Source organism: Musa acuminata, chromosome BXJ2-1 (genome assembly GCF_036884655.1).
Source record: "Musa acuminata AAA Group cultivar baxijiao chromosome BXJ2-1, Cavendish_Baxijiao_AAA, whole genome shotgun sequence".
Classification (NCBI taxonomy): Eukaryota; Viridiplantae; Streptophyta; class Magnoliopsida; order Zingiberales; family Musaceae; genus Musa; species Musa acuminata.
The window spans coordinates 33,485,308-33,510,035 of record NC_088338.1 but is presented as its reverse complement, the minus strand read 5'-3'; the positions used below and the strand labels follow the sequence as shown (position 1 = coordinate 33,510,035).

Below are 24,728 nucleotides of genomic sequence, written 5' to 3'. Positions count from 1 at the left end.
TATATATATATATATATATATATATATATATATATATATATATATATATATATATATATATATAGTGTGATGTTCATTGATTTGTGCAATGGGAATCGGATTATGATGAGATCATAATAATGAGACTGATTCATCTTTAAACACATACCCTAAATAATCTTGGTCATAGGTTACTCGAGAGGGGCATCGAGATAACCGGACAGATTAATATGTTGTATACCTATCCATATGATGGTGGCAGTTGGTCTCAAAGTACTCGTGTAGGGACACTAGGGATATAATGTAAGTGCTCATTGGAGAATGAGTTCACTTATTGATCCGCTCACGGAATGCTGGATAGTTGATGATGCCTTATTGTCATATAGTGATTCCGTCATCCCAATAGTGTATCTAGTGTTGAATCTCAAATTTTAATGATGAAATCAATTGATGAGTTTACTATTTAATCTATGTTTTGAGTGACGCAAGACTAACTTCGATCAAAAAAGACAAATCGATTAAAGCAGGAGGAATCAGATATTGGGCTAAAGTGAACATATAAAAAAATTGGATGTCGGTCGGAGGATCGATAGACATGTCAATCACGTGAGATTTGTCTTTTTTGATGAATGCAGTTGGTCTCATAGCTGCTCATGTAGGGACACTAGGGATACAGTACAGGTGCTCATTGGAGAATGAGTTCACTGATTGATCCGCTTACGGAATGCTGGATGGTTGATGATGTCATATTGTCAGACAGCGATTCCATAGTCCTAGTGGTGTATCTGGTCCTTAGACTTGAGACACCAAGGATGTCCTGTATGAGTGCTCCACTCTTTGATACCAGACTTATAGGTTTGGCTGTCCCAGATCTAGTACAGCTGGTCATTGGGAGTGGTAGTCGACCTTACGAGGGCTATTGAGTGTCGATAGAGGATCATCCACTCTCGACGTCATGAGAGGAATATCCCATGTGTTCTTGCTCAGACAAATCCCTGGCCAAGGTCATTCGGGTTGAGAGAGAAAGAGTTATCCGGGAGAATCCGATTAGAGCGAGACTCGAGTAGAAACCGTATGGGTCTGATAACACCATGCTCGATATACGGTCTCTGGGATATTAGATGGATGAGGGATTATAGGTACACGGTAACTAAGGACAGACAGGTCCAATGGATTGGATTCCCTTGTATCGTCTGGGGACTACGGCGTAGTGGCCTAGTACATCCGTAGTCGATGAGTCGAGTGAATTATTACAGAGATAATAATTCACTGAGTTAGAAAGAGTTCTGACAGGTATGACTCACGGCCAGCTCGATATTGGGCCTAGAGGGTCACACACATATGGTAGGGATTGCGATAAGTAGAGGTTCGGATATGAGATATCCGACGGAGCCCTTGTCTTATTGGATGCAGATCCAATATCCACTAGGGGAGGACTCATTAGGGTTTGACAAGGGACCTCTATAAATAGGAGGGATTCAGAGCCTCATAGGTAAGAGTCTTTGCTTGCCTTTCCTATTCTCCTCTTCCTCTCCACCTCAGAGCAGGCCTGGAGTCTTGAGGAGCGTCATCGCAACCCTACTGTGTGGATCACCGCTAGAGAGGAGGACGCTTGACCTCCTTCACCCTCTCCTAAGGATCTGCAAGGAAACAGGGGTATACGATCTCCCTAGGTAACACAATCTACTCTATACGCAGTTTCATGTTTCGCAGATTTTTTCGCACCAATCTTCGCACGACGACGAACATCTTTTTGGGAATCGAGGATTTTGTTTTCTTGTTCTTCCGTTGCGCATGTGATGTCGCCCCACAAGATTTCCCAACACTTACTACTCTCATTATGCTTACGAATGTGCTTTCAATTTAAACTCTTTTTTTATATCGATTTTCATCGAACGAAGATTTTTTAAACTGTTGTTTTTACGAAAGCACTAATTCACCCTCGCCCCTACCCCCCCTCCCCCTCCTCCTTAATCAAGATGGTCTTTCTATTGTTCGTCCTCCTATGTTTAATGGAATATACTACACTTGTTGGAAAACTCAAATGAGAGTTTTCTTGCTTTCTATGGATTTGAATTCATAGAATATTGTCGAAAGTGGATTTTAAAAGTCTTCTAATCTAATGAACAAATAGAATGATTTGGAGAATTTTTTTTTTCTTTGAATGCTAAAGCTATGAACGTTCTATTTTGTGCTTTGAATAAAAATAAGTTTAATCATATTTTTTTATGTAAAACTGCACATACGATTTGACACACACTAGAAGTAACTTATGAAGGCACGAATAGAGTAAAAGAGTCTAAAATAAATATTTTAATACATGATTTTGAGGTATTTCAAATGAAGCCAAATAAAACTATTATTATCATGTACACCCGTTTTATGGATGTCGTCAATAGTTTAAAAGCTCTTGGCAAATATTTTTTAAATCTTAAACTTATTAATAGTCTTACGATCTATTTCTAAAAATTAGGATTTGAAAGTAACTGCAATATAAGAGGCAAAGGACCTAAATAACTTTCCACTTGAAAAACTTATCAGGTCTTTGATGACCTATGAAATGACGGGCAAGGCATATGATGAACTTGATGAACATGAGAACAACCTTCCAAAGAACATGAAGGATTTGTCACTTAGAACAAAAGAAGACCAATCAAGTGAAAGCTCAAGTAATGATGACTTTGAACTCCTCACAAGTAAATTTAGAAAGCTCATAAAACAAGAATCAAAGAATAAAAATGAACTTAAAAGGAAGAACCTGCCAAAGAACAAGAAAGCACTCAAGGTGACTTGGAACAAAACGAGTGCATCCGAAGACGAGGAGTAAACCGATGAAGACGAAATGGTGAACTTCGCTTTGATGGCTCTCGACAATGAGGTAAACAACTCAAATAAATCTTCTTTATCTTACAATGGATTATTCAATGCATTTAATGATTTGTTTGATGATTTTAAATTAGTTAGTAAAAAGTATAAATTGTCAAAAAAGAAGTATGCTTCTCTTGCTCGTGACTTTAAAAAATTAAAAAATGAGTATGATAATTATATGTTAACTTATTACACTAAATGTAAAGAGTTAGACTTAGTTAAGAATGGAAATGTATTACTAAAATAAATGTTAGAAAATTTTAAAATTGAGAGCAAATCATTAAATATGATTCTCGCCAATAAGGGTCATATACATACAAAAGTAAGAATCAGTTTTGTGAGTAGCAACACTCAACAAAAACTAACTTTATTTGTTATATAACTCACATTACATATTTTCCATAAAAATAAATATAATTTTTATGGTAGGTGTGTATATTTTATATATAAATGTCCATTCAAGAATTATAGCTTGCATAAATTAGTTTGGGTTCGAACCATAAATGACCTTATGCCAAAAAGCAAGATAGATAGATTTAATCATGAGGGACCCAAAGTTCAATGGGTACCTAGAACAAACCCACCCTTCTTATAGACATCTCCAAAATTAAAAGCTAGAAGCCAAAAATGATTTTTTGATTGTGGATGCTTAAGGCTTATAACCGGAGATCTAACAAACTTCACAAAGCTCATTAGCTGAAACAAAATTATTTTGATTGAATATGCTCATGATTAATGAGTTTATATTTTGAAGTTATGTATGATGATTTTTATGATTTATGGCTTATTGATCTTGATGATTTTTTTATGATGATTTTTTAGTTTTTTGTTTTCATCAATGATGCATGGATTTGGCATAGAAAACAAGGATATGCTTGTATGAAATCAATCATTGAAATTGAAATTAAAAAAAAGGAAGAATGTATTTTTCTTGAAAATATCTCTAAAGCTTTTCGATTTTTTAACAAGTAATTCTTAGTTATGAATCTACTTTATGTTATCTCTTGAATTAAGAAAGTGATTTTGATGATTTGAATTTAATAAGTTTTATCAAAATCATGAGCTTGATTTCTTAATATTTATAACTTGAAATCATTTATGAATTAAGATCTCTTATTATATGTTCTGTATCATTTTTTCTTATTGAGATTTCTTCAAATTGAAATTTATCCAAATGAATCATGATTTCTCTTTTAATTTCTCGGAATTATAACTTGAATTTTTTTATGAATCAAGATTTTTTATGATTTCTTCTTTTACTAAAGAGAAGAATTATGCAAACAAATCATGATCTTGATAATTATAACTTGAGATTTTTATATAAATCAATATCATTCACTATGATTTTTTTGTTTTACTAAACATAATTTTTATTCAAATTTTTCTCTTGATTTTTCAGAATTTATAACATAAGATCACCTTTGAAGATCATTGACTATTTAATCTCCTAAAATTTCATTTCACCATTTACTAAAGAGGAGAATTATCCATATGAATCATGGTTTATCTTAATTTGTTGATTTTTAATGACTTACGTTTTTCATTTGAATCAAGATCGTTTAGTATAATTCATCTTTTCACTATTTGATTTATCCAAAAGAATTATAATTTCTCTCTTAATATTCACAACTTGAAATTTGTATTCAATGAATTGTATATCTTATTACCAAGTTAATTTTTCTTGATATATTTCATGTGATAATTTAGAAAATGATGTAAAGGAAAAAAATTTGCACTATTGTAACATTCCCTTTTTTTGACAATGACAATGAGGAAGAAAGATTTGCTAGTTTGTATAATTCAAGAAGAAAGAAAAACTTGTAAATTTGTAAAAATTTCTAACTCGTAAAGAAAGAAAAAATTTGCTAATTTACTCATCTCAAAATAGAAGCAAAGTTTGCTAACTTGCTATTTAAAAAAGATACAAAAATTTTACTATCTTGCATTTCTCGAGAAGCAAAATTGCTAAACTTATACATCTTTAAAACTTACAAGTTTGCAAGTTTAAAATCTTTGAGTTAATACTACCAGAAAACTTATTATTCACCATGGGCTGTATGTTCCAAGCATTTAAGTTTATCACTACAAGATAATTTGTTGACGTGATTATCACTATACTGACTTTTAGTGATAAACTATCATTTGTCACTAATATATATTCTCACTAAAATTTTCATATATACATATTAGTCATTGCCACTAATACCGTCACAAATATTTTTATCTATGATAAAAATATTATAACTATCACAAATAATATTTTTATTGATGAATATAATTATTATTATCACTAAAACTAATATTAACGACCGATAATATATTTTGTCATGAAAAATCATACGAGTCGACTCGCTAAACTCGATCAACTCAAGCGAGTCAACTCGAGTTTGCGAAGTCGACGCAAGCAAGTAAATCCAAGACAATATATTTTTATTCTCTAACATATATTTTATCGGTTCTATTTTTTTTACTACTACGGAATGGGGGAGTAGGCAAGGCATCGCGTCGGAGCCCGAGATTTCGGTGGAATCACAGGAGAATCTGCCGCTCCAAATCGGTGGCAAGGCCATCTGGATCTCGGCCGACCACGCATCGCCGGGAGGCTCAGTGCTGCTGCTAGAGACAACGCGGGAGGCAGGAATCTCGCCTCCTGACCGGCATCAGATGGTGATTTCATCGGGGTTCCCTATAGGTGCCAGAGCAAGGGCGAGGAGCCAAACCATGCGTTGAGGATACGCAACTAAATGACCGCAATGCCACCGACGTGCTCTCTCACAACTAAACCTCGTAGACTTGCTTGATGCCATCCTTGGCTCAGTTGTAGCCTTGACCAGACTTAGCGGGCGAGCGTGGTGTTTGCCTTCTTCACCTCCCTCGAGCGCTGCTCCTGCATCAACCTCGGCACTGCCGAGGATGTCAACGATGAAACCGAGGAGGCCAAGGACCGACCCCTCTTTCTCACAAAGCCCATCCTCCACCGAGAGGATCCCAAACACTCCTGTCTAGTGGCCATCCTCATGGAAACCTAAATCCTTGAAATCGATTGAATGATTATGGAGCATTTCCTATAAGGAAACTAGCTACAACCTTGTGTCATCTACCTACTGGAGGAGTAGGATTTGTGAGTATATGCAATGGTTAATTCATAACCAGTCATTGAACCGTATGTAAATTTCGATTGTACCCTAAGCTATTACTAAAATCAAGTTTTATTAGTAATTTGCATCTGCAAGCCTTTCTGAAATAGTAGGGATATAAATGTCAGTGGAAAAGTTATTCTTAACATACTGAATAACCAAATTTAGTGCATGCTGGATTTTGACTTTTCTTCACCAAGCATTTCTTACTTTTATTGCTCAACTACATATTTTGTTTTCCTGGCAACTATTGTTTATCAGGCTAGGAATTTTAGATGCCTAAACAAAACTATTGCTTGCAAAATCTTGTGTACTTCCCTTTGGTACTATTCTTCATGCCCGAAGATATGTTGTATTTCTCCATTCCAATTATATTGAAGCCCCACAAGCTAAATTGCTTAGCTGATGGGTATGGTGGGGAATATGTAGTTTATTGATGAGATTTAATGGATGTTTAACACGCTTTTTCCCTCCACTTACTAGAGTAACGATGATCAATTATGTATCACAACATAGTTGATAAACTGGTGGTGTTAAAATTATACTCTATAAACCTTTTGAGTCACTATTGTATGAGAATAGCTCTTGTATTAGGGAAACGAAGTTGGTCCTACCTGATGGCCATAATTGTTACATCTGAAATCTTGAAGATGTTCAAGATATGCCTGTTCATCTACATATTTGGATAATTTATTCATATTATACTTATATTTTCGGTGTTATTTACCATGCTCTTAATTTTTTTATATTCTGCTGGAATCATTTTAAATTAGTTTTGCAATTACATAGTTCGATGATGCGATTCTCCTTTAGTTATAAATATATTGATGCTACTCTCCTCTAACATGAATGTAGTGTTATGATATGATTCCAGAATGATTGTTTTTTCTATTTAAGATTTCCCTATAAAGGTTACATTGTCAATTGGTGTACGGTGGTCATGTATTGTTGGAGTCAAATTTTAATAAGACAATTAAATAGCCCACATTGTTTATAATGATCTTTTATACTCATTACAATTGTCATATTTTTCTTTTGTTAAGGTGTGGTAACATTCCATGATTTCTTAGACTCTGTAATTATAAGTTATTAATTCAATCTCTGGTAGAAATGAACTGACTACTACATAGAACACTTCCAAATTATATTAGCATACCTTTCATGATTCATTTAACTTTGTTTTTGATGTAATGGATAGTTTGGTTGTATTTGTCTCTAATTGGCAGAAAGGAACACTGGGTGAAGGGATTATTATTGTTCTATATACACTATAAAATATATCCATGGGTAAACTCCTTAAGGGTCACATTTTGCTTATCTTTCCTGGAACTTTGAATGTGGATCTGGAGACTGAAGCTTTAGTCTGGTTCCAGTGGATCAGTTTCAGCATTGACAAGTGGTCACAAGCTTTTTCAAGTCTTTCATCCTTACTTCCTTGCTACTTCAATGGATGACATGACATTGAGGACCCACTGAAATATCAATAAGTTATTTTATTTGTGGAGATGTGACATGAAAGAGACTCATGGGATTGACTTACCAGATACCCCTAATTTTTTCCTCAAATGATCGTTAGATATGGTAAGTCAACTTGCCACCTTTCTTAGATGGTACCTAACTAATAAAAAAGTATTAATAAATTTTTTTCTTGTGGTCCACTTAGGTTTTCTAGCAATGATTCTGCAATGAAAATGATGTTATCAACCAAACATTTTTTTTTCCAATACATGTGAATATATGTGTAAATTCATTAATCATGATTTTCTGTCATGTTTTAAATTAAATGACACATTTTTATGTCTAATTTCTGTTGACCTATGGCTGATGTAACAAAAATTACAATAAGCAAGTATAGCCATTACTATATTACTATAAAATTTGATCAATTCATAAAAAGACACATGATGATATGTTTCTCTTGTATTATAAGTATATGTAGAGTTTTGGTCAACATATTATTATAAGTTTTTGCTCTACTCTTATCATGTAAGTATGTGATCATGATTGGTATTAAACGTTATGAGTGATATATTTTATATTTGTCGTTTTTCCTTTCAAAGTAATTTTTTTTAGCTATCTGCAGATGAAGTGCAAAGTAATGAAAGAAACATCTGAATGATAAAATTATATCTTGATTGACATATATAGTTGCATTGTTAACTTTTATAACATTTGAAACGTGGGGGCATAAATTAAAATAAAAGATCCTTTTTAGAATTGCTTTCTTTATTTTCTAAAATGGATGATAACTTCTCCATATGCAAATTTTATTTGAACAATATATACATGTTCCCTTGTCATTTAAATGAAATACTTGGGTTTTGTATCTTAGCGTGCATGTATTATGTTTTCTAATTCTTTTTTTTTTCTTAAAAAAAATAAGCTTCCATGTAAATCTATGACTGCAACGTAGCTACAATGACCTTGATCACTAGAACCATCATTGTTTTTTAATACCTTAAAATGGTAATGATTCATGAATGCCTTGAAATTATAATTTACTTCTTAGTACTTCATTTCTCTCTTATTTGATACCTTGAATGTCTTGAAATGGTAAAAAAAATTACTCATTTAAAATTTACATCTTAGTACCTCATTTCTCTCTTTATTTATTCATCATAATTCCCCAAATCCCATGTCATGATATGTATATTAGTCACCATGCTATAACTTTGACATTATTTTAAGTTGTGATGAATTTATTTAAAAATCATTAATCTGGTATGTTTAAGAGGAGAATATATGCAAATTTTCATGGTTTTAAGTATTTAATGGTTTCTTTTCTAATTGTTATGTGGTTCATTTTGTAAGAACTTCATGATTATCCATTTAAAGTAGTATATGTTAACTTGATGTGGGGGAGTACTCATGGTAGTCTCCATGCTGCATGTGGTAGATTGTTGGTAAGTTTTGGTGGTTGGCACGGTGCAAGAATATCAAAACAAGTGACAAATTCAAATAATCTTGATTTGCACTTGCTGATTATTTCATGTTTAGCAGTTTGATTCCAATGTAGTCATGATTTATTTTACTTTTGAATTTGAGGCTTTTTCTGTTATCTTATCCCTTCAAATTATGTGGTTAAATAATTAAAATTGTTAGATGTTTGATGCTTATGGTAATCAAATTGAAGAAGGTATAGCAGTGTTCATTCTTGTGCATCCTATTTTATATATTTTTTTATTGTCAATCTAACGACTTATTTTTATGTAAGTATGTAACTATGACCTCATTTAGATGCAAAAGATAATGTAGAAGAGAGTGCCTAGGAATGAAGAAAAAAGAACATAGAAGTATATCTTTTTTTATCCTTAATACAGGATGCAAAAGACAATGTAGTAATTTTGATTTTGATATGACATGGACTTTGTGATTGTATGAACTTTAATATTGACTCTTAGACAAAATAATGTGGATTTTGTGATTGTATTATCTTTAATATTCATGTGGATGTTTTCGTTATAAAAAATTCTGATATGATTTTAAAATTATTAAAAATTCAGAGGTTGTCAAGAAAATTATTATTGACAGTTTTTGTTGATAATATGTCACTAGTGTACTTTATCACTAATGTTGTTTTTGTTAATAGCTTGTCGCTAATGAACTACCTCACTAATATTATTTTTGTCAAAATAAATACTAGTGATAGATCCAAGTAATTGTCACTGAAGCTTTTTATCTAAAATTTTAGTGACAGATTAGTTATCATTGAATTATCATCATTATTTTCATTAATTAGAAATTAGTGACAGATCAAGCTGTCACTAAAATTTTTTGTCATGACATTTAATGACAGAATCATCCTTCACCAAATATTGTCACATACATTACCTTGTCAATTTATTTATTTATTTTTAATGATAGAATTTGAGTATATTAATAAAAAAATAAGTCATTAAAATTTATAATTTTGTGATAAGTGTGCCTATTGTGTTCGCTAAAGCTTTCAATCATGATACTTAGGTCGACTGAAGTTGGTGATAGCTCGCATCGTCACTAATTCTTTTAGTGATATTTTTTTAACTTTTGGTGATAATTTTCATCCATTACTAATGAGCAAGTTGAAATTTATGTTCAAAAGTATACTTTAAGGGGAGGACTAAAGTTTAAAGTTATATCTTTTAAAGGATCTTAAGATTTTTATCTTCTAGATAAATTGATTAGATAGAGTTTTAATTGATTAAAATAAAAGATGTGATAATATTCTCTTAGTTTAAGGTGTTATTTTACACTTATAAATAGATGATACCATAGATGTGTAGATTTATTCAAGTCTCAAGCATCCAAGCATATAGGACTCAAGTCTAGAGTTAGATCAAGATCTTGTGAGTTTTTTTTTTTTTTTTTTCATCTTGATTTCTTCTTTTTTATTTGGTTTAATCTTGGACTAATAGTACTTTATTATTATTATTTAAGAAAGGATTATAATTATATGTGATCCTCTCTTTCTTCACGATAATAATAATATCAAAGTTGTAGTAGTAAGAATCAAATATAAGGTTATCCCGTAGAGTAATTCCATCCAATAACTCCAGTTGGATCAGGCAGTTATTTCCTAAAGCTTTTGAGCATCTTAAGAATGGTTTTTTTCGATTGATTAGACCTGGGACTTCCACTGACATTTATTCTGAGTCCTGGATATTCGAAATGCCTTTTTATTCAAGCCTACTTCCTTCGATATCTCTTCTGGCATGGATTTTGAATCATTCATGACACTATTTGGTTCCCTAAGTCCCCAAGGAAGATACATGGCATTGGAGGCATAATGTGCATGACAAATCTTCTATCATATCTGCCTTCAAATTTCTTCCACCCTTTGCAGGTTCAAGCCTTCCATCAGTTGGCACGGATGGCACCGTGCTTGGAGACTTTTCATCGTTTCTCAGGTAAAATTTTTTTTCCTTAGAAATTCTAGGTTCATGATCCTCCTAACTTATTGAAACTATTGCTCATCTAATTTTGTTGCTACTTGCTTTTGGAATTTTGTCCAGCTTAAAGTAGGGGGTGCATCTTGACCACTTTTCTATTTGGATGATGTCCTCCTGCAAGCGCTGTTGGGGCTTTTTATTGCCATTGTTTTTTGGTTTCTTCGGAAGGTGCGAAACAATAAGCTATTCGACAATGCTTGTGTCTCTACCACTTCTCTCCTTTGCATGATGAGTGCTATTTCTGAGGAGCAGTCCGGGAGTGCATTAGATTCTTGGTTAAATGGAATTCTCCACTCGGTTGGGCCAAGTTAATGGAGGCTGTGTTTTATGTGGTTGCAGGAGATTAAGCAACCATAATATGAGGTATTAAAGAGGGCATTCAGGCTGCTTTTGGAATTGGGATTCAATTGCTGCTCCACGCTGAGCCTGATTCCATGGCTATGGTGGATTGTCTCAAATACACTGCTGCAAATGTTATCAACGTTAGGTTATCCATCTTTCGTGAGGGTAATTGTCCTGCTAACTAAGCTTACAAACCACACGAGCTGTCGTCAATTTTTGTACTTGGTCATCCGGTTTGTAGTGATGCCATTGGAGATACGTGTAGTAGACATGCTTAATCCTCCTTAATACAAGCTCTATTTTTTATTGGAAGAAAAATTACAAGAGAAAGCTTGCAATACAAATGTTTTTTCAAATAAAATATAAATAATTATTAACATAAATCTTTTTTTCTAGTAAAATAAAAAAGTTGAATAATTGACTTTGATCGATCAAGAATTGACTTGATTTATTTTATAAAAAAAATAGGAAACTTCTATGAAATAGATTTATGGAATCAACTAATTATCTTGATTGTGAAATACCTTTGAGAAATATGAATCAGTATTATTATTTTAAGATATTTAAAAAAATAAAAGAAATACATTAAAAAAGAGTGGAGAGAGAAAAAAAAGAGAATAATACACTTGGATTGATCCCACATTATTTTAAGATTAACTTAAATATAAGATTGACTTATAAATTCTTATAAAGATTAATTTAAGTATTTTACTAGTGATTTGGGAGGTTGATGGACCAATTAACTTATCATGATAATTTGGTATAAATTAGGGTTTAATCTAAATCAAGAAGGAGAAATTATAATATCCTAATTAGTCTCATGTTAAAAATGAGTATGAGTAAGATTAAAATTGACTTATAAATATATGGTAAGGATACTATTCTAAACTTAATCTTAAAAATTTTAGTCGTAAACGAAATTGATGAACCAATTATCTTATTGGGCCCAATATACTTTCATAAGTTATTTGATACATGTTCATTCCATAAGAAGAATTATCTCAGTGTGAATATATTTTCATTTTAAATTCTTTTCCATGGAGAATCTTTAGATTTATATGGTTTTACATAACCTTCATTTTTCACACCCCACAAAATATCTGCGAGCTAAATAAAATAAAATATTTGCAAATAAAATATTGTTTTTATCGGTAAACATATGTATAGATAATGGTGACACCAAACTTATTTTGATTTAAGTGAACGCTCGATGTGTAGAAGAACTACAATTACATATACATTATGAAAGATCTGTAGAAATAAGCCTATAATGAATTCAATCAATCACTCAAAAAACATTAAAATAAAAATAAAAAAGATCGACGCAGGAAAATTACAATTACCTTCCGAACATTTTTAATATTTTCAATAAATTACTTGTGTGACATCTCCACCATTTTGTGCAGCAAATTGATGTCCAACTTGTTCCAAACTCACTCTCCCAGAAATCTTCAAAATCAAATGCTCAGAAGAAACTCTCTAATCTTTATCTGGATACTATTTTATGGACAGGTCGAAGGTTTCGTTCCCTACGCCTCCATGGATGATGAGGCACCAAACAGGAAGCCTCCGGTCTGCTTCAATCCTCCGGTTCCTCAACTAGAGGGAGGGGGCTGAATGAATGCAAGAAACCATTTCAGAAACACATAATAATTTATATGCTAAAAGAGACATTTGCTTATTCACAATAAATCTGCAAAAAGTTTTTCTTATTCCTGCTGGATTTGATTTGAAGTAGCAGCACAATATGGTTAAAACTAGTCTGTGCAACATTTGGCTACCAACTTATACATGAAATCCCTAAAAGCACAAGAATAATAGTGGAGAGGAGAAGAAGCATTATTAGAAAGCGTTCATGACGATTGCCAATAGATCACTGGGGATTTGGTGGCCTACTGTTGGCAGCAGAAACCCTCGAGCCCCACTCCAGCAGTTCTTTGCTCGTGTCATCCTTGTGCACGACGACGTCGATGAAGCACAAGCAATCACTCTTCTCGTTGGTTGCCGTCTCGATTGCCTTCTTCAGCTCCTCCTCGCGTTGCACCTAAAACGGAACAGTCGGTTCTCTTCTGGAGAGATCATGCAATCGATCAGACGCCAACGAATTTACCTTTGTCGTCCAACATTTGCCTTCGCCGTTGTGGATGGAATCGACCAAGGCGGTGTAGTTCCAGTTCTTGATAACGTTGTATGGGCCATCATGTATTTCGACCTCGATGGTGTACCCTCCGTTGTTTATGAGGAATATGATGCTCTTCTGCTCGCACCGCAGCATGGTGGAAATGTCCTGCGCTGTTACCTGGGTCCAATGCAGAAGACCGAGCTCTTCGTAATCCCAGGTTTCATCAGCATCAATGTTTCGCGTGCATTTATCGTACCTGAAAGCTTCCGTCACCGATGCAGGCAATGACACGCTTATCCTTGGCCGCCTGCGCGTATCCTAGTGTTGCTCCCACCGACCATCCGATGGAACCGTACTGCATTTGGAATTCATATCTACGACGATGGAAACATTAATCCGTGGGGTTTGCTGTTACTTGAGCGGATAAAAGATGAGAGCGGGTAGGAGGGGGGACTCACCCACATCCCTGTGGCAGATTCAGCTTCTGGCAGTTGAACCATGAGTCGCCGGTCTCCGCGATCACGGCCGTAGCGCTCGACAGCATGTTTTGGATGTGCTTGAACAGAATGTTCACCCTTAGTGGCTCGTCGGGTTGGCATTCGGGTGGTGCCCCCCTGGGCACGAAGATCCGGCTATAGTTTTCGTAGGCCGTCTTGTTGCAGTTGAGGCGTTTGGCCAGCGCCCGAAGGAAATCCTTCATAAGGATGCACCCGAACGCCGGCCCGTTGGCCACCACCACCCGGTCAGGCTGCACGATGATCGACTTCTCCTTCTTGAGGAGGAGGGAGTATCCCACGGAGCTGTAGTCATTGAAGATAGGCCCGGCGAAGACGTAGGCATCTGCGGACTCCACGATCTCGGCGCAGAAGGCAGTGCTGACGGCTCCCCAATAGGTGCCGATGAACCTCGGGTGGTGCTCTGGCACGAGCCCCTTCGCCGCCGGCATGACGGCGATCGCGTAGCCGCACGCGTCGGCTAATTCCACGAACGCCTTGCCTGCCTTGGCTACCCTGATCTTGGGGCCTCCGACCATGACCGGCTTCACAGCCTTGTTGAGGAACTCAGCTGCGGCTTCCACGGCCGCATCTAAGCCCATCTGATTGCTCAACCTGGAGAGCTCAACGACACCAGATCATTCACAGAGCACAAAAGTGATGACATGTCCAAACTAAGAAGGTTACCACTCCAGCGATTGATGCGGAACACTGGAGCAATAGAGATACTAGACCTGGGGGAGAGAAAGAAGGGAACGGGATCCCGGCTGAACGTGGGATGCGGAATGGCGGGAAGGTTACAGCTGATGCTGATATAGACGGGCTTGCTGTCCTTCATGGCGGTGGAGATGGCGGTGTCGAGGAGCTCGTGAGCGTTTTCGAGATTGTTCACCACCGCCTGCTTCGCCCACCCGAAAGGTCAACTCCGGGGCTCCGAATGGCGAAAGGTGAGACTCGGGGAAGATGGAGACGGAGGAAGTACCTGGTAGCAAGTGACGGTCTGGAAGCAGCGCACCTCCTGGGAGAAGTCGGGGAGGCCAATGGTGTGGTGCAGGATCCTGTTGGTGCCGTAGTCGTTGGTGTTGGGCCCGCCGACGATGCAGATCAGGGGAAGGTTCTCGCTGTACGCGCCGGCGATGGCGTTGAGGACGCTGAGGCCGCCGACGGTGAAGGTGACGACGCAGGCGCCGACGCCACGGGAGCGGGCGTAGCCATCGGCGGCGTAGCCGGCGTTGAGCTCGTTGCAGCAGCCGATGAGGCGGAGGCCGGGCTCCGCGATGAGGTGGTCGAGGAGGGTGAGGTTGAAGTCCCCGGGCACGGCGAAGACGTCGGTGACGCCCAACTGGACGAGGCGACGGGCGAGGTGGCGCCCGAGGGTGGCATCCGAGGAACAGGCAACCGCAGACGGCGAGAGGGTGTGGCACGTCGCCGACGGCAGCCCGCCCACGTCGTTGCTCACTGGCTTCGCCACCCCGTCCACTGATCCCACTTTGGTCTCCATAAAGATGTCTCAGAGGCGGAACAATCCTTGCTGCCGAAGAGGAAGCGGAAGACCTACTTATAGAGGTTGATGTATCTGCCTCCGACCTTAAAGGCATCGATCAAGTCGCCGCCATACGCACCTCGAACGAGTGTGATGGAAGTAGGAACTCTCTTGCCGTAGCTTTGGTCTTGTGTTCCCGCATCAAAGGGAGGAAAGAGTGCGTGGCATTCCGCTAGCTATGTGGTGATTCCTCCGGGTCGTGAGGAACAGGCTATCTTGAATGCTTCTCTCTTTACGAGGAATGCATACTGGAACGCAAACTACAGAAAATTAGAATCCCTGCAGCCGTCTCAACCCTACATGTAATTGGAATCAACGATAGGCTTTTATATATATATATATATATATATATATATATATATATATATATATATATATATATATATATATATATATATGAAAGGATAGCGTCTTATTTGAATAGGCCGGAATCCGACCCGGCCTGGATAGGGTTCGGTCCAATGAATCTGAACCGGTGGATCAGGTTGCTCACTCGTCCTATAAATACGCGCTCAACTCATGCCGCCATTTTGCTCGATCGCTGCGTTCCAATGTCCGACTCGATCTCAGAGAGCGTCGCTCTCGTCCGCTCTCAGCTCGAGAAACGAAGGTGCGCCTTTCGTAGACCCTCTCCTCGGCCTCAGCTGTTCCTCCGCTTGGCCTCCGCCGCCTCGATCGCCTCTTATCCCGACGCCTATGATCTCGATGACTTCTTTTCTCCGCCAGACTCGACGGACGAACCCTTCAGATCTTGGAATCGGTTCTGGTCGCGCGTGATGTGCAGTCGCTTCTCGAAACCAGGTCGGCCTTGCGGCAGCTCTTTCGATCCGAGGCCTTGTCGGTCATGGGAGGAATCTCGGGCATGACGGTCGATCGGAAGCTCAGCACGGTTCAGTTCTTCGTCTGGGCCTTTGCTCTTGTCGGGGATGTCGAGGTGAGCCTTGATCTTGTTGTTTATTTGGTTTGGGTGATTCAATTTTGATGTTGCCTCGTGTCCTTTTCTTCAAATGCTTTGGGTAGTTTCCTATTAGTAAAAAAGCTTTTGGGATGACGAAGATCTAGTTCTGTTAAGTTTTGTTGATTCCAGTGAATTAAATCGAAATAATAATTTTGCATTTTATTGTGGAGAACTGAATCTCTTTGCTTCTGATCTTGAATGATGTAAGTTTAAACTTGTCATCAGCTGGATGTGTTAGTTTAACTACCAGACTTTTTAGAATAGGATTTGATAGAATTGTATCAAGTTTGAGTAGTTCTTGATTTGATTCGACTGCAAAATTCCATTTTGCGTTGGTTGAAGTCATGAGAGAAGGCTACTTGCCTGTTGGATGACAAAGTATCATCCAAATTTGAGTCGTCCTACCAATTTCTTATTAACATGATTGGCTGACAAAGTTTCAATTAGGTAATTCACAGATATTCAATCTGGTATACTAGTATGACGGCTATCACATTGATCTTGTCTGTTGTCATGCAGATTATGTATTCATAAGGACCAATGTTAGATGATATTGGATGTTGTGACAGGGAGCTAATGAATAAATCTAGGGTCCTTAGTTTTTTGTACATGTATAAATTATTGTGGAATCGTGGGTTCATGTTTGAACCTGCTGGACTCATTTGATCATTCACTATTGCAGCTTTATCTGCAGAATCAACGTTCAATTTGGAACCTGCAGAACTCATTTTAACATTTAATATTGCGTCTTTGGCTGCAGAATTGAACCAATTATCGGCATTTTTTTCTGAGCTTTATTTCACTAAAATTTGAAGATAAAGTAACTATTAACTAAATGTTTGCTTTTCTCAGAGTTGTTTGTTGCTCAAATATGAAGCTCTGGTTCTACGGGAGTCAAAGCATCTTAAAATTCATGGTCTAGAAGTTTCATATGAGGAATGGTTGACTTTTGCCAAGGACTCACTTGATAATGGATTTTACCCAGTTGCCATACAGGTACCACAGCTTGTCTTTTCTCATTAGTAATTACCATCTTTTTATTTTCTTGTGTGATTCTTTCTATGTGCCAATGTGCATCTTCTAGATTCACAATTTGTCACCCCCACCTTTAGCCCTCTAATTTCAGACTACCATTCATAATTCTGAAATACTGATGAAATTTTACTGCTATAGTTTATTTTGGATCCCCATCATCTGGAAGATAAAGGGTTCTTGATTTTCATCAAAAATCAGTCATGGTCACATTTGTGTTCTTGGATGTTGGTTTCTTTCATTGCTTAATGTATGTGCTCTAGATCTTTTGATCTTCCTGACTTTCTGCAGTGGTCGTAGCTACAACTGCACTCTCCCTAGAAAATTCATTGTTTTATTTTTTGACTCCTAGTTACTAGCTACCATAATCATGCTCTTAGTTATTTGAGTTTTTCTTTCTTTACTTTATTCCTCCTTGATTGTTCTAACTGATTGTGCCGCTCGTACACTTTAAATTCTGAGGTGTCTCAGGATATAAAATGTGTAGATATACTTTCTACCAAGTAAGATGTGTAGAATATATTTGATTCATTAATTATTCTGTATGGCATCCACTATAGCTTGATGTGTTTTTATTTTGTTTTCTATATCTTAAATGACTACTATAAACAAAATTACAGCAATAGGAGTGTAAAAGATGTGCATGGATGCTTGTCTTTGATAATAAACATAAGCTAGTCTATTCTTTCCTAGTTTGCATCAAATGATGCTTCAGTGAGAAGTTCAAAAGATTTTTTCACTAAACGCAATATATGTTGGTTTGGATCAGCACAATGATTCTTGGAATTTGAATGTATAAAACAATTCTTAAGTTTAAGTCACTTCATTTTACTTATCTTTTTTTGGAAAATGGTCTTAGTGTAACTAATTTTGACTATTAATGTAATGCAATTCTTTATTAACATATGATGGTTATTCATTTGTACAATACTGGTTTATTGGAGGATGTTCATGGAATTTAATTAAGTTCTCAAATGAGAAATGTCTACCTACTTAGTATGATTTTTTAGTAGTTTCTTTCTCAGTATGCATATATCAGGAGTTTAGCAGCTACTTATGAAAATGATTGGCAGACTAATCCTTGATGTTACATCATTTTCAGTTTCTTACACAACTAAATTTCCTTTAAGTTGATTTGATGTTTGAGTTCACACGGTACATAAAAAAATGATGTCAGAGTTTTTATTACCAAGCAAATTCCCTTGGTATAACTATCGAGTGTAACACCTTTTGGCAAATCATGCTATTCCCAATTTCACGTGATATTGGGTTGGATTACTATTATGAATACCCTGATGTTACACATGCTATAACTATTTGGTCTCGTGTTCATGATTCCATTAAAAATGTAGCTTAGACTTTTGATTACAAAAATGGAAGTCAATTGATTGTTTTGAGTTCTAGTATTGACAAATCAGGTTGTATTCAGTGCTCGCTTTTCTGAAATCAGCATGTATTGTTCAGGGCACTTAAATAAGTCAAAGAATTTAAGTTAGGTTGTGGAAAGTTGGCAACTGATCCACCTTAGAAGTTACTCAATAGTCAATATAACAAGATATGTCATGTGGCAACTGATCCACCCTAGAAGATACTCAATATAACAAGAGATGTCATATATATGTTGTATTATTTCACATAATATCATTTTGTGTGCACATATAGGGAGGGGAACTAGTACGCTAACCAGTTAGCCAACTTTGCTAGAGTTAATAAGTTTAATTTTTTTGCTGGAAAGACCATTGGTCCAAGGGCTTGTGCCCACTCCTTACTTTTTGATAGGCAAGGCATCGGTTGTTACAGAACTGTGAAGTAGTAAATTTATGTGTTTCTTTGGAAAAAAAAAGAAATCAGGTCTTCGCGAAGCCCTTAGCAGTTGTTAAATTGATACCTTGCAAAAAGACAGTCCTAAGAGTTATGGGCTTGACACCCTGCTCAGAACTTGAGTGGCCATCCTGCTTGCAGGTTAGAGTAGACAAAGTAAAGAAAAATACAATTTTGTTATGAAAATTCTAAGATGATTTTCTGTATAATGTTAAACTATTTTTAGAAAATAGATTCAATCTAGATCCTAGAATCCAATGCTTCACTGGAACTTAAGAATTTTCTTTAGCATCCAAGAACTTATATCAGAAAATACATCCATTCATCAATTTTTAGAACTTGAATGTGTTAGTTGTTTTAATTCTTTCTTTCTCCTAATACACTCCTGCTTTTAAGGACTCTTCGTTATGAATCATTCTTTAGTATCCTCTGATATGGAATGAATAACTAGCTTAATTATGTCACTCTAAAGGTATCAAGGTTCACACCAACCAATTCAGAGAACATTATGATTATTTTTTCTATTATTTTACTGAGTTGTCATTTGTGTATAAGGCTTAATGTATATGAGGACTTCTTTTAGCTCAAAGTTGTTGCTTCACCATGCTTATGAATGATCCACATGGGTGCTAAAGTGGGTTCATTTTTTTTTTCCAACAATTACCTTGTTAATTCCATTTAATAATATTGATCTCTAATTATCTGAGTACACATTATAGGATTATCATAAGTAGTCTGAAACATCATCTTTTCTCATCTCATTTCATAGGGTTTTGAAAGGGCACTTCATTGCTTCCAAACCGAAAAAATTGAAGATCCAGAGTTTATGTCATCCGAGGATGCACATATTATCAAGTATATAAAAAAACTGAAAGATGTTGCAACATCATTAATTGCATCATGTTCTGGTATGTGTCTTATTTGGCTAGAACTGAACTACTTGAAAGAGATTAGCATATTCTTGCTTAACCATCATTAAAACTCTATGAAAATGAAAAAGTAATTGAAGTGGCTTTAAGAATATTAGTTTTATAATACAGTCATATAGAAGCTGGAACAGATACTGTCACCTGTAGCATCAGATTGATATTGTACATGATAAATTTGTGTGTATACTGAATAAAACAATAGGAGCTAAACAACCAAGCAAGTGCAATTACATTTTTGGCATAAGGCATGCCACTAGAACGCATGCCTTAAATCAGTCATTAACCTATAACCTCAGTGCAGATATACAAGCTTATAAAATAATTATCTTATACCTCTTGGCACAGATATACAAGCTTATAAAATTATGCTTGTGATGAACTAGGCCTAAATAGAGGGTGAAACTTTGTGTCATGATAAGGTTACTGCATTGTGGTCTATCTAACAGATATGAGTAGGATCAGGGTACATAGATCAGTCCTTCTCAAGGCCTGCATTGGCGGGAGCCTTGTACAATAAGCATTTTTTTGTTGACATGGCAATATAATGAGAAAGATTGAGCAACTTATTGGAGCTAGAGAAAATTCATAAAGACCAGTGACATTTGACCCACTTTACTATGAAGTAGGGAAGAAGGCATGATAATCATTCAAAAATATGGAGAAAATAGGCTAAGTCAAGGGCCAACAAAACAATCTTTAATGATCAAATAGGCAATAAGGAGAGCTTTCAGTGTTACTTCATGGTGGTGTCAATCAAAGATTCAATAATGTGATTACTTACTGTTTCATGAGTTGTATCAATAATATTCATTCTAGTTCTTAATATTCTCTCTAATTTTTCTCTATCTTGGTCATCCTCATCTCTCTTCTTTCTACTCCTTTGAGGTGTCTTTTTCCTAGAGGAAACAAGACACTCGATGTGTGGCTTTACATTCTATCAATAATCATAACAGAGTCCCAACATATCATGCAGAAGCTTTCAGAGAAGGACAAATAAAACAAAACTTTGAAAGAGAAGGGTCTGCTAGGACTAATTATTTAAGTTAACAGTATTTATATTATATTTCTTGCAAATTGAATTTTTTGATCTAGTTATGAATAAAACAATGTGGATTTCTTATGGCAAAAAAAAGTTGATCAAATGTGCTTAAGCAACTCCTGGACATCAGAGTGATGAATATTAGTTTATTGTTGATTAAAGTCAGCATGAGATATAAAAGGAACACACGGACGCAAACACACACATGTGATAACGTAATCCAACAACTTGGTCATTGCTTGATGAGGGACACTCAACAAAAGTATATCAATGATCACAATCAGTTAATTTTAAAAGGAGTATCTTGTCCATTCAAGATTGGTGCCTTGATCAAATACCTAATGTTGTAACTAGATATCTAGAAGCACTTATATATTTTTTAACAATAGTAATTATTACAAAAAAAAAAAATATTATTCTGAACCAATCTGAAAACATTAATTTAGGGGAGAAACTGATTCTGTTGGAGAGAGGACCAAAATATGAGTGGGAATCTTGCCTTTGCATTTTTAGGATTATTTGTTTTTTCATTTACTAAAGCAAAGTACTCTATGAGAAATAAAAATTAATGTTTCTGTTGGAGAAACATTAATTTTTTATTTTTTCAGTCATATATCCAATCCAACTGGATATTGGATTGATTCTACTATTGCGATTGAGGCTGCTTGATGCTTTAGGGCGCATCTAAACTCACATGGAGCCTGCCTTCTCCTTTGCTCTTTCCAGCTTGTGTCTTAGTATCCGCCCCCTCGAAGTCCTCTGGTGGGATATGGTAATAAGACAGTAAGCGCAGTTGAGCGCCTTTTCCTCGCTACAATATATGGACACTCCGTTTAGTGCTATAGGGCGAAGCGGGACATGTTTGACCTCACACCTAACTAGTGTCAGGTCGAACGAGCCCCCTAGTTCTAGTTTTAAGACCGGAACATTAGCAACATTGGATTAGGATGAATATTTGAAAAGCGCTATATTTTAGGCTTTTCTAGGGAATTCATCCTATTTTTAACCTTATAAACTACTATGTGTCCTTGCAATGATAAAATTATGGTGCCTACTGGGATAAATAGCTTGTGTTGGTCAAGGGAAATCTTTGTATTATCTGGTGTAAGTTGCTTAAATTAACAACAATAATCATTGTGCTAGTTATACTAAGTTTTGTGCATCATCTAGTCAATCTTCAAAATCATATTTTAGTCCTCAACAAAATATGGATGAGTAATATAATTAAATTACTAGCAATGAATGAACATGATTATGCAAACTCAATTTATGATTAATTATAAGATCATATTTTTGGATAGAATTTCTGTATCAATTTGTAAATAACAGGATCCTATTGTATAGTAATTATTCAGGGATGGTTATTATCTAATTGGCTTTATGCAATCTACTTATATATTTAAAATTGATACAAATGGGTGTTGCAGTAGAGTGTGAATGCTTCTATGATTCTGCAGTCATATAGTTCTACTTTTCATAAAGCTTAATGTCTTAAAATTTCTAGCTGGTTTTGTAGATTTAGGTGAAAGATATTTCTGCTAATATCTGAATTTTGGGGCAAACCAGTTCAGACCCAGTCTGCAGAATATTTGAAAAGAAAAGGCACACAAGAAAATATATGCATTTCGTGCCCAAGTAGGACAAATCATGTAGCCAGTTCAATGTTCAGATGTGGTATAAAGAAAAGGAACATGCAAAAGCTGCAAAGAAGTCAAGGTCTGCCGAAGGAAATAGTGTTAACTGGTAAAAAGTTTTGATTGCTTTTTAAAGCAAAGTTCTGAAGCTCAACGTCAGCGCGTTTTGACCAACATTTTGCATGTTTTCAGTAGAATTTGATAAAAACTTCTTTGCATTGTAAAGGCATTTAGTTCTAGGTTAACTTGGTCAGAAATCATTCGGAGTAGGATGGCATGTTAGTTCTTTGTCTTTGCTTTATGTGGACTTCATTGCTGTTGAAATTGGCACTGTACAACAGTCTGTATCGTTGCTTGAAGATTCACAAAGGGACCAAGTTGCTATGTTTTCTGGATTCCGAAGGGGAAGTGGCCACTTACTGATAGTTTTATTGTGCTTGAGTCTATTCCCTCGGGAAATGGCCACTGCTGCTAGTAAGATGGATGGTTTGGTGATATTACTGTAGTGGTATTTGTCTGCAGTGTATCTAATCCTCTTGATTCAGAGTGGGCATCATATATGTATGTTGATAATCTTAGCCGTTGCAGCTACTTACTGGACTCATCTATGACTGTGGCCTACATTTTCGACTTGCGACATGCCAGGGTTCTAATGATATATATAAGGGTGGTAATTTGTTGCAATTTTTTATGATAATGATCCACTCTGATCCTCTGGTAGATCTTAGTAAAGCAGCTGATCAGATGGCTGAATTAGGCAAACTTATGCTGTGGAGCTCTCAATTTCCTATTGATGTTAGTGATTGAGATCGAACCGACTGATGGTTAGTATCATATGGATTTCTAATTTGGACTTCTCTGGTCTTAGAAAGCAATTTCTTTTTCATTACCTGTTCAAAAATTTCAAAGACCCATTCCTTTTATTTTTTCTCTTTATAATTACTGCACTGAGAACTTTACTACCTCCTCTCTTTACCTAACCTCCAGAGGGATTGTGGCTTTGCTTTGTCAAAAGAAAAAAAAAGGGAAGGTTCAATCATTGATGTTTGCTTCATGCTCATCCTGGCTCATAAATCATAAGTTATTTTAGTTGATGAAGAAGTCTATCTAGGTTCCAGAATTGAGGTTTTGATTCAGTCAAATTTGAAATCAGAATCGAATCGGCTCCGAACGGTTCCGGTTTCGAACTTCATATATTTTAATTTTAAATTTTAAATTTTATTTTCTTAAAATGCTCCTTCAATTAAATATTTATTAAATTATTAGAAGGGACACATTCTTCATTTGCAGGGGCATTTGATCATTTAGATTTTTTTTTATCAGTTCAAAACTGAACTATCATAATTCGATTTTGACTTGATTGAACCATCGACTCGATTTGATTTTGATTCATGATAATGTAAGTATAAAGATCTGTAATTATGCTATGTCAATAATGCGGAAATAACCTATATGCCAGATTGAAATCAATGCATAGATCTAATTATACGATGTATACCTTTTGATGTCATATGTTCAGAGATCCCGTTGATCTGCTAAGCACCGTCTTTAATCCAAGATCGCTGCAAGCACCATCTTTAATCCGACCATCTTTAATCCAATCGCACGCAATCTGAAGGAGTGCAAGGAGCTTCTCCTCTCTTCTTATCCTTTCACAGGATATACACAGATTGATGGATTTAGGGAGAGTGTTTTGGGGAGAGAGTCGAGGAGAATAACTGAATCCCTCAATGGAGAGGTGTAGTGGACTTAGTCTATTGGCTAAAATATCTGAACGGAACCCAATTAGTTATTCTATTATATATCTTATTCAATTATAAAAGGGCCACATATTCTAACATTCTCCCACTTGGCCCATTAATTGATAAGATATAAAAGAGATACAAAATCAAAACAAACAAA

At 36.0% G+C, this 24,728-nt stretch overlaps 2 protein-coding genes and 1 long non-coding RNA gene across 4 annotated transcripts; 2 read left to right on the top strand and 1 right to left on the bottom strand.

Moving 5' to 3' along the window:
• Nucleotides 1-5,283: 5,283 nt before the first annotated feature.
• On the top strand, nucleotides 5,284-11,565 carry LOC135599115 (uncharacterized). Its single transcript, XR_010481835.1, has 3 exons — nucleotides 5,284-10,870; nucleotides 10,976-11,080; nucleotides 11,252-11,565. It is a non-coding gene; the product is annotated as an uncharacterized LOC135599115 (long non-coding RNA).
• Nucleotides 11,566-12,726: 1,161 nt separating this feature from the next.
• LOC135598173 (pyruvate decarboxylase 1-like) lies at nucleotides 12,727-15,472 on the bottom strand. Of its 2 annotated transcripts, XM_065091711.1 has the most exons (7): nucleotides 14,853-15,472; nucleotides 14,605-14,768; nucleotides 13,835-14,485; nucleotides 13,633-13,750; nucleotides 13,365-13,553; nucleotides 13,151-13,298; nucleotides 12,727-12,867 (listed from the first exon to the last, which is right to left on the bottom strand). In XM_065091711.1, exons 1-7 carry the CDS (start codon nucleotides 15,369-15,371, stop codon nucleotides 12,854-12,856), a joined length of 1,803 nt encoding a protein of 600 aa, XP_064947783.1. In that variant the 5' UTR covers nucleotides 15,372-15,472; the 3' UTR covers nucleotides 12,727-12,853. The 2 variants fall into 2 exon arrangements, with proteins under 2 accessions (XP_064947783.1, XP_064947782.1); XM_065091710.1 differs by lacking the exon at nucleotides 12,727-12,867 and having other exon boundaries at nucleotides 12,939-13,298; nucleotides 14,853-15,471.
• Nucleotides 15,473-15,960: 488 nt separating this feature from the next.
• On the top strand, nucleotides 15,961-23,096 carry LOC135598172 (protein DOUBLE-STRAND BREAK FORMATION-like). The gene is made up of 5 exons (XM_065091708.1): nucleotides 15,961-16,023; nucleotides 16,140-16,347; nucleotides 17,224-17,367; nucleotides 19,994-20,132; nucleotides 22,759-23,096. Exons 1-5 carry the CDS (start codon nucleotides 15,965-15,967, stop codon nucleotides 22,947-22,949), a joined length of 741 nt encoding a protein of 246 aa, XP_064947780.1. The 5' UTR covers nucleotides 15,961-15,964; the 3' UTR covers nucleotides 22,950-23,096.
• Nucleotides 23,097-24,728: the final 1,632 nt, after the last annotated feature.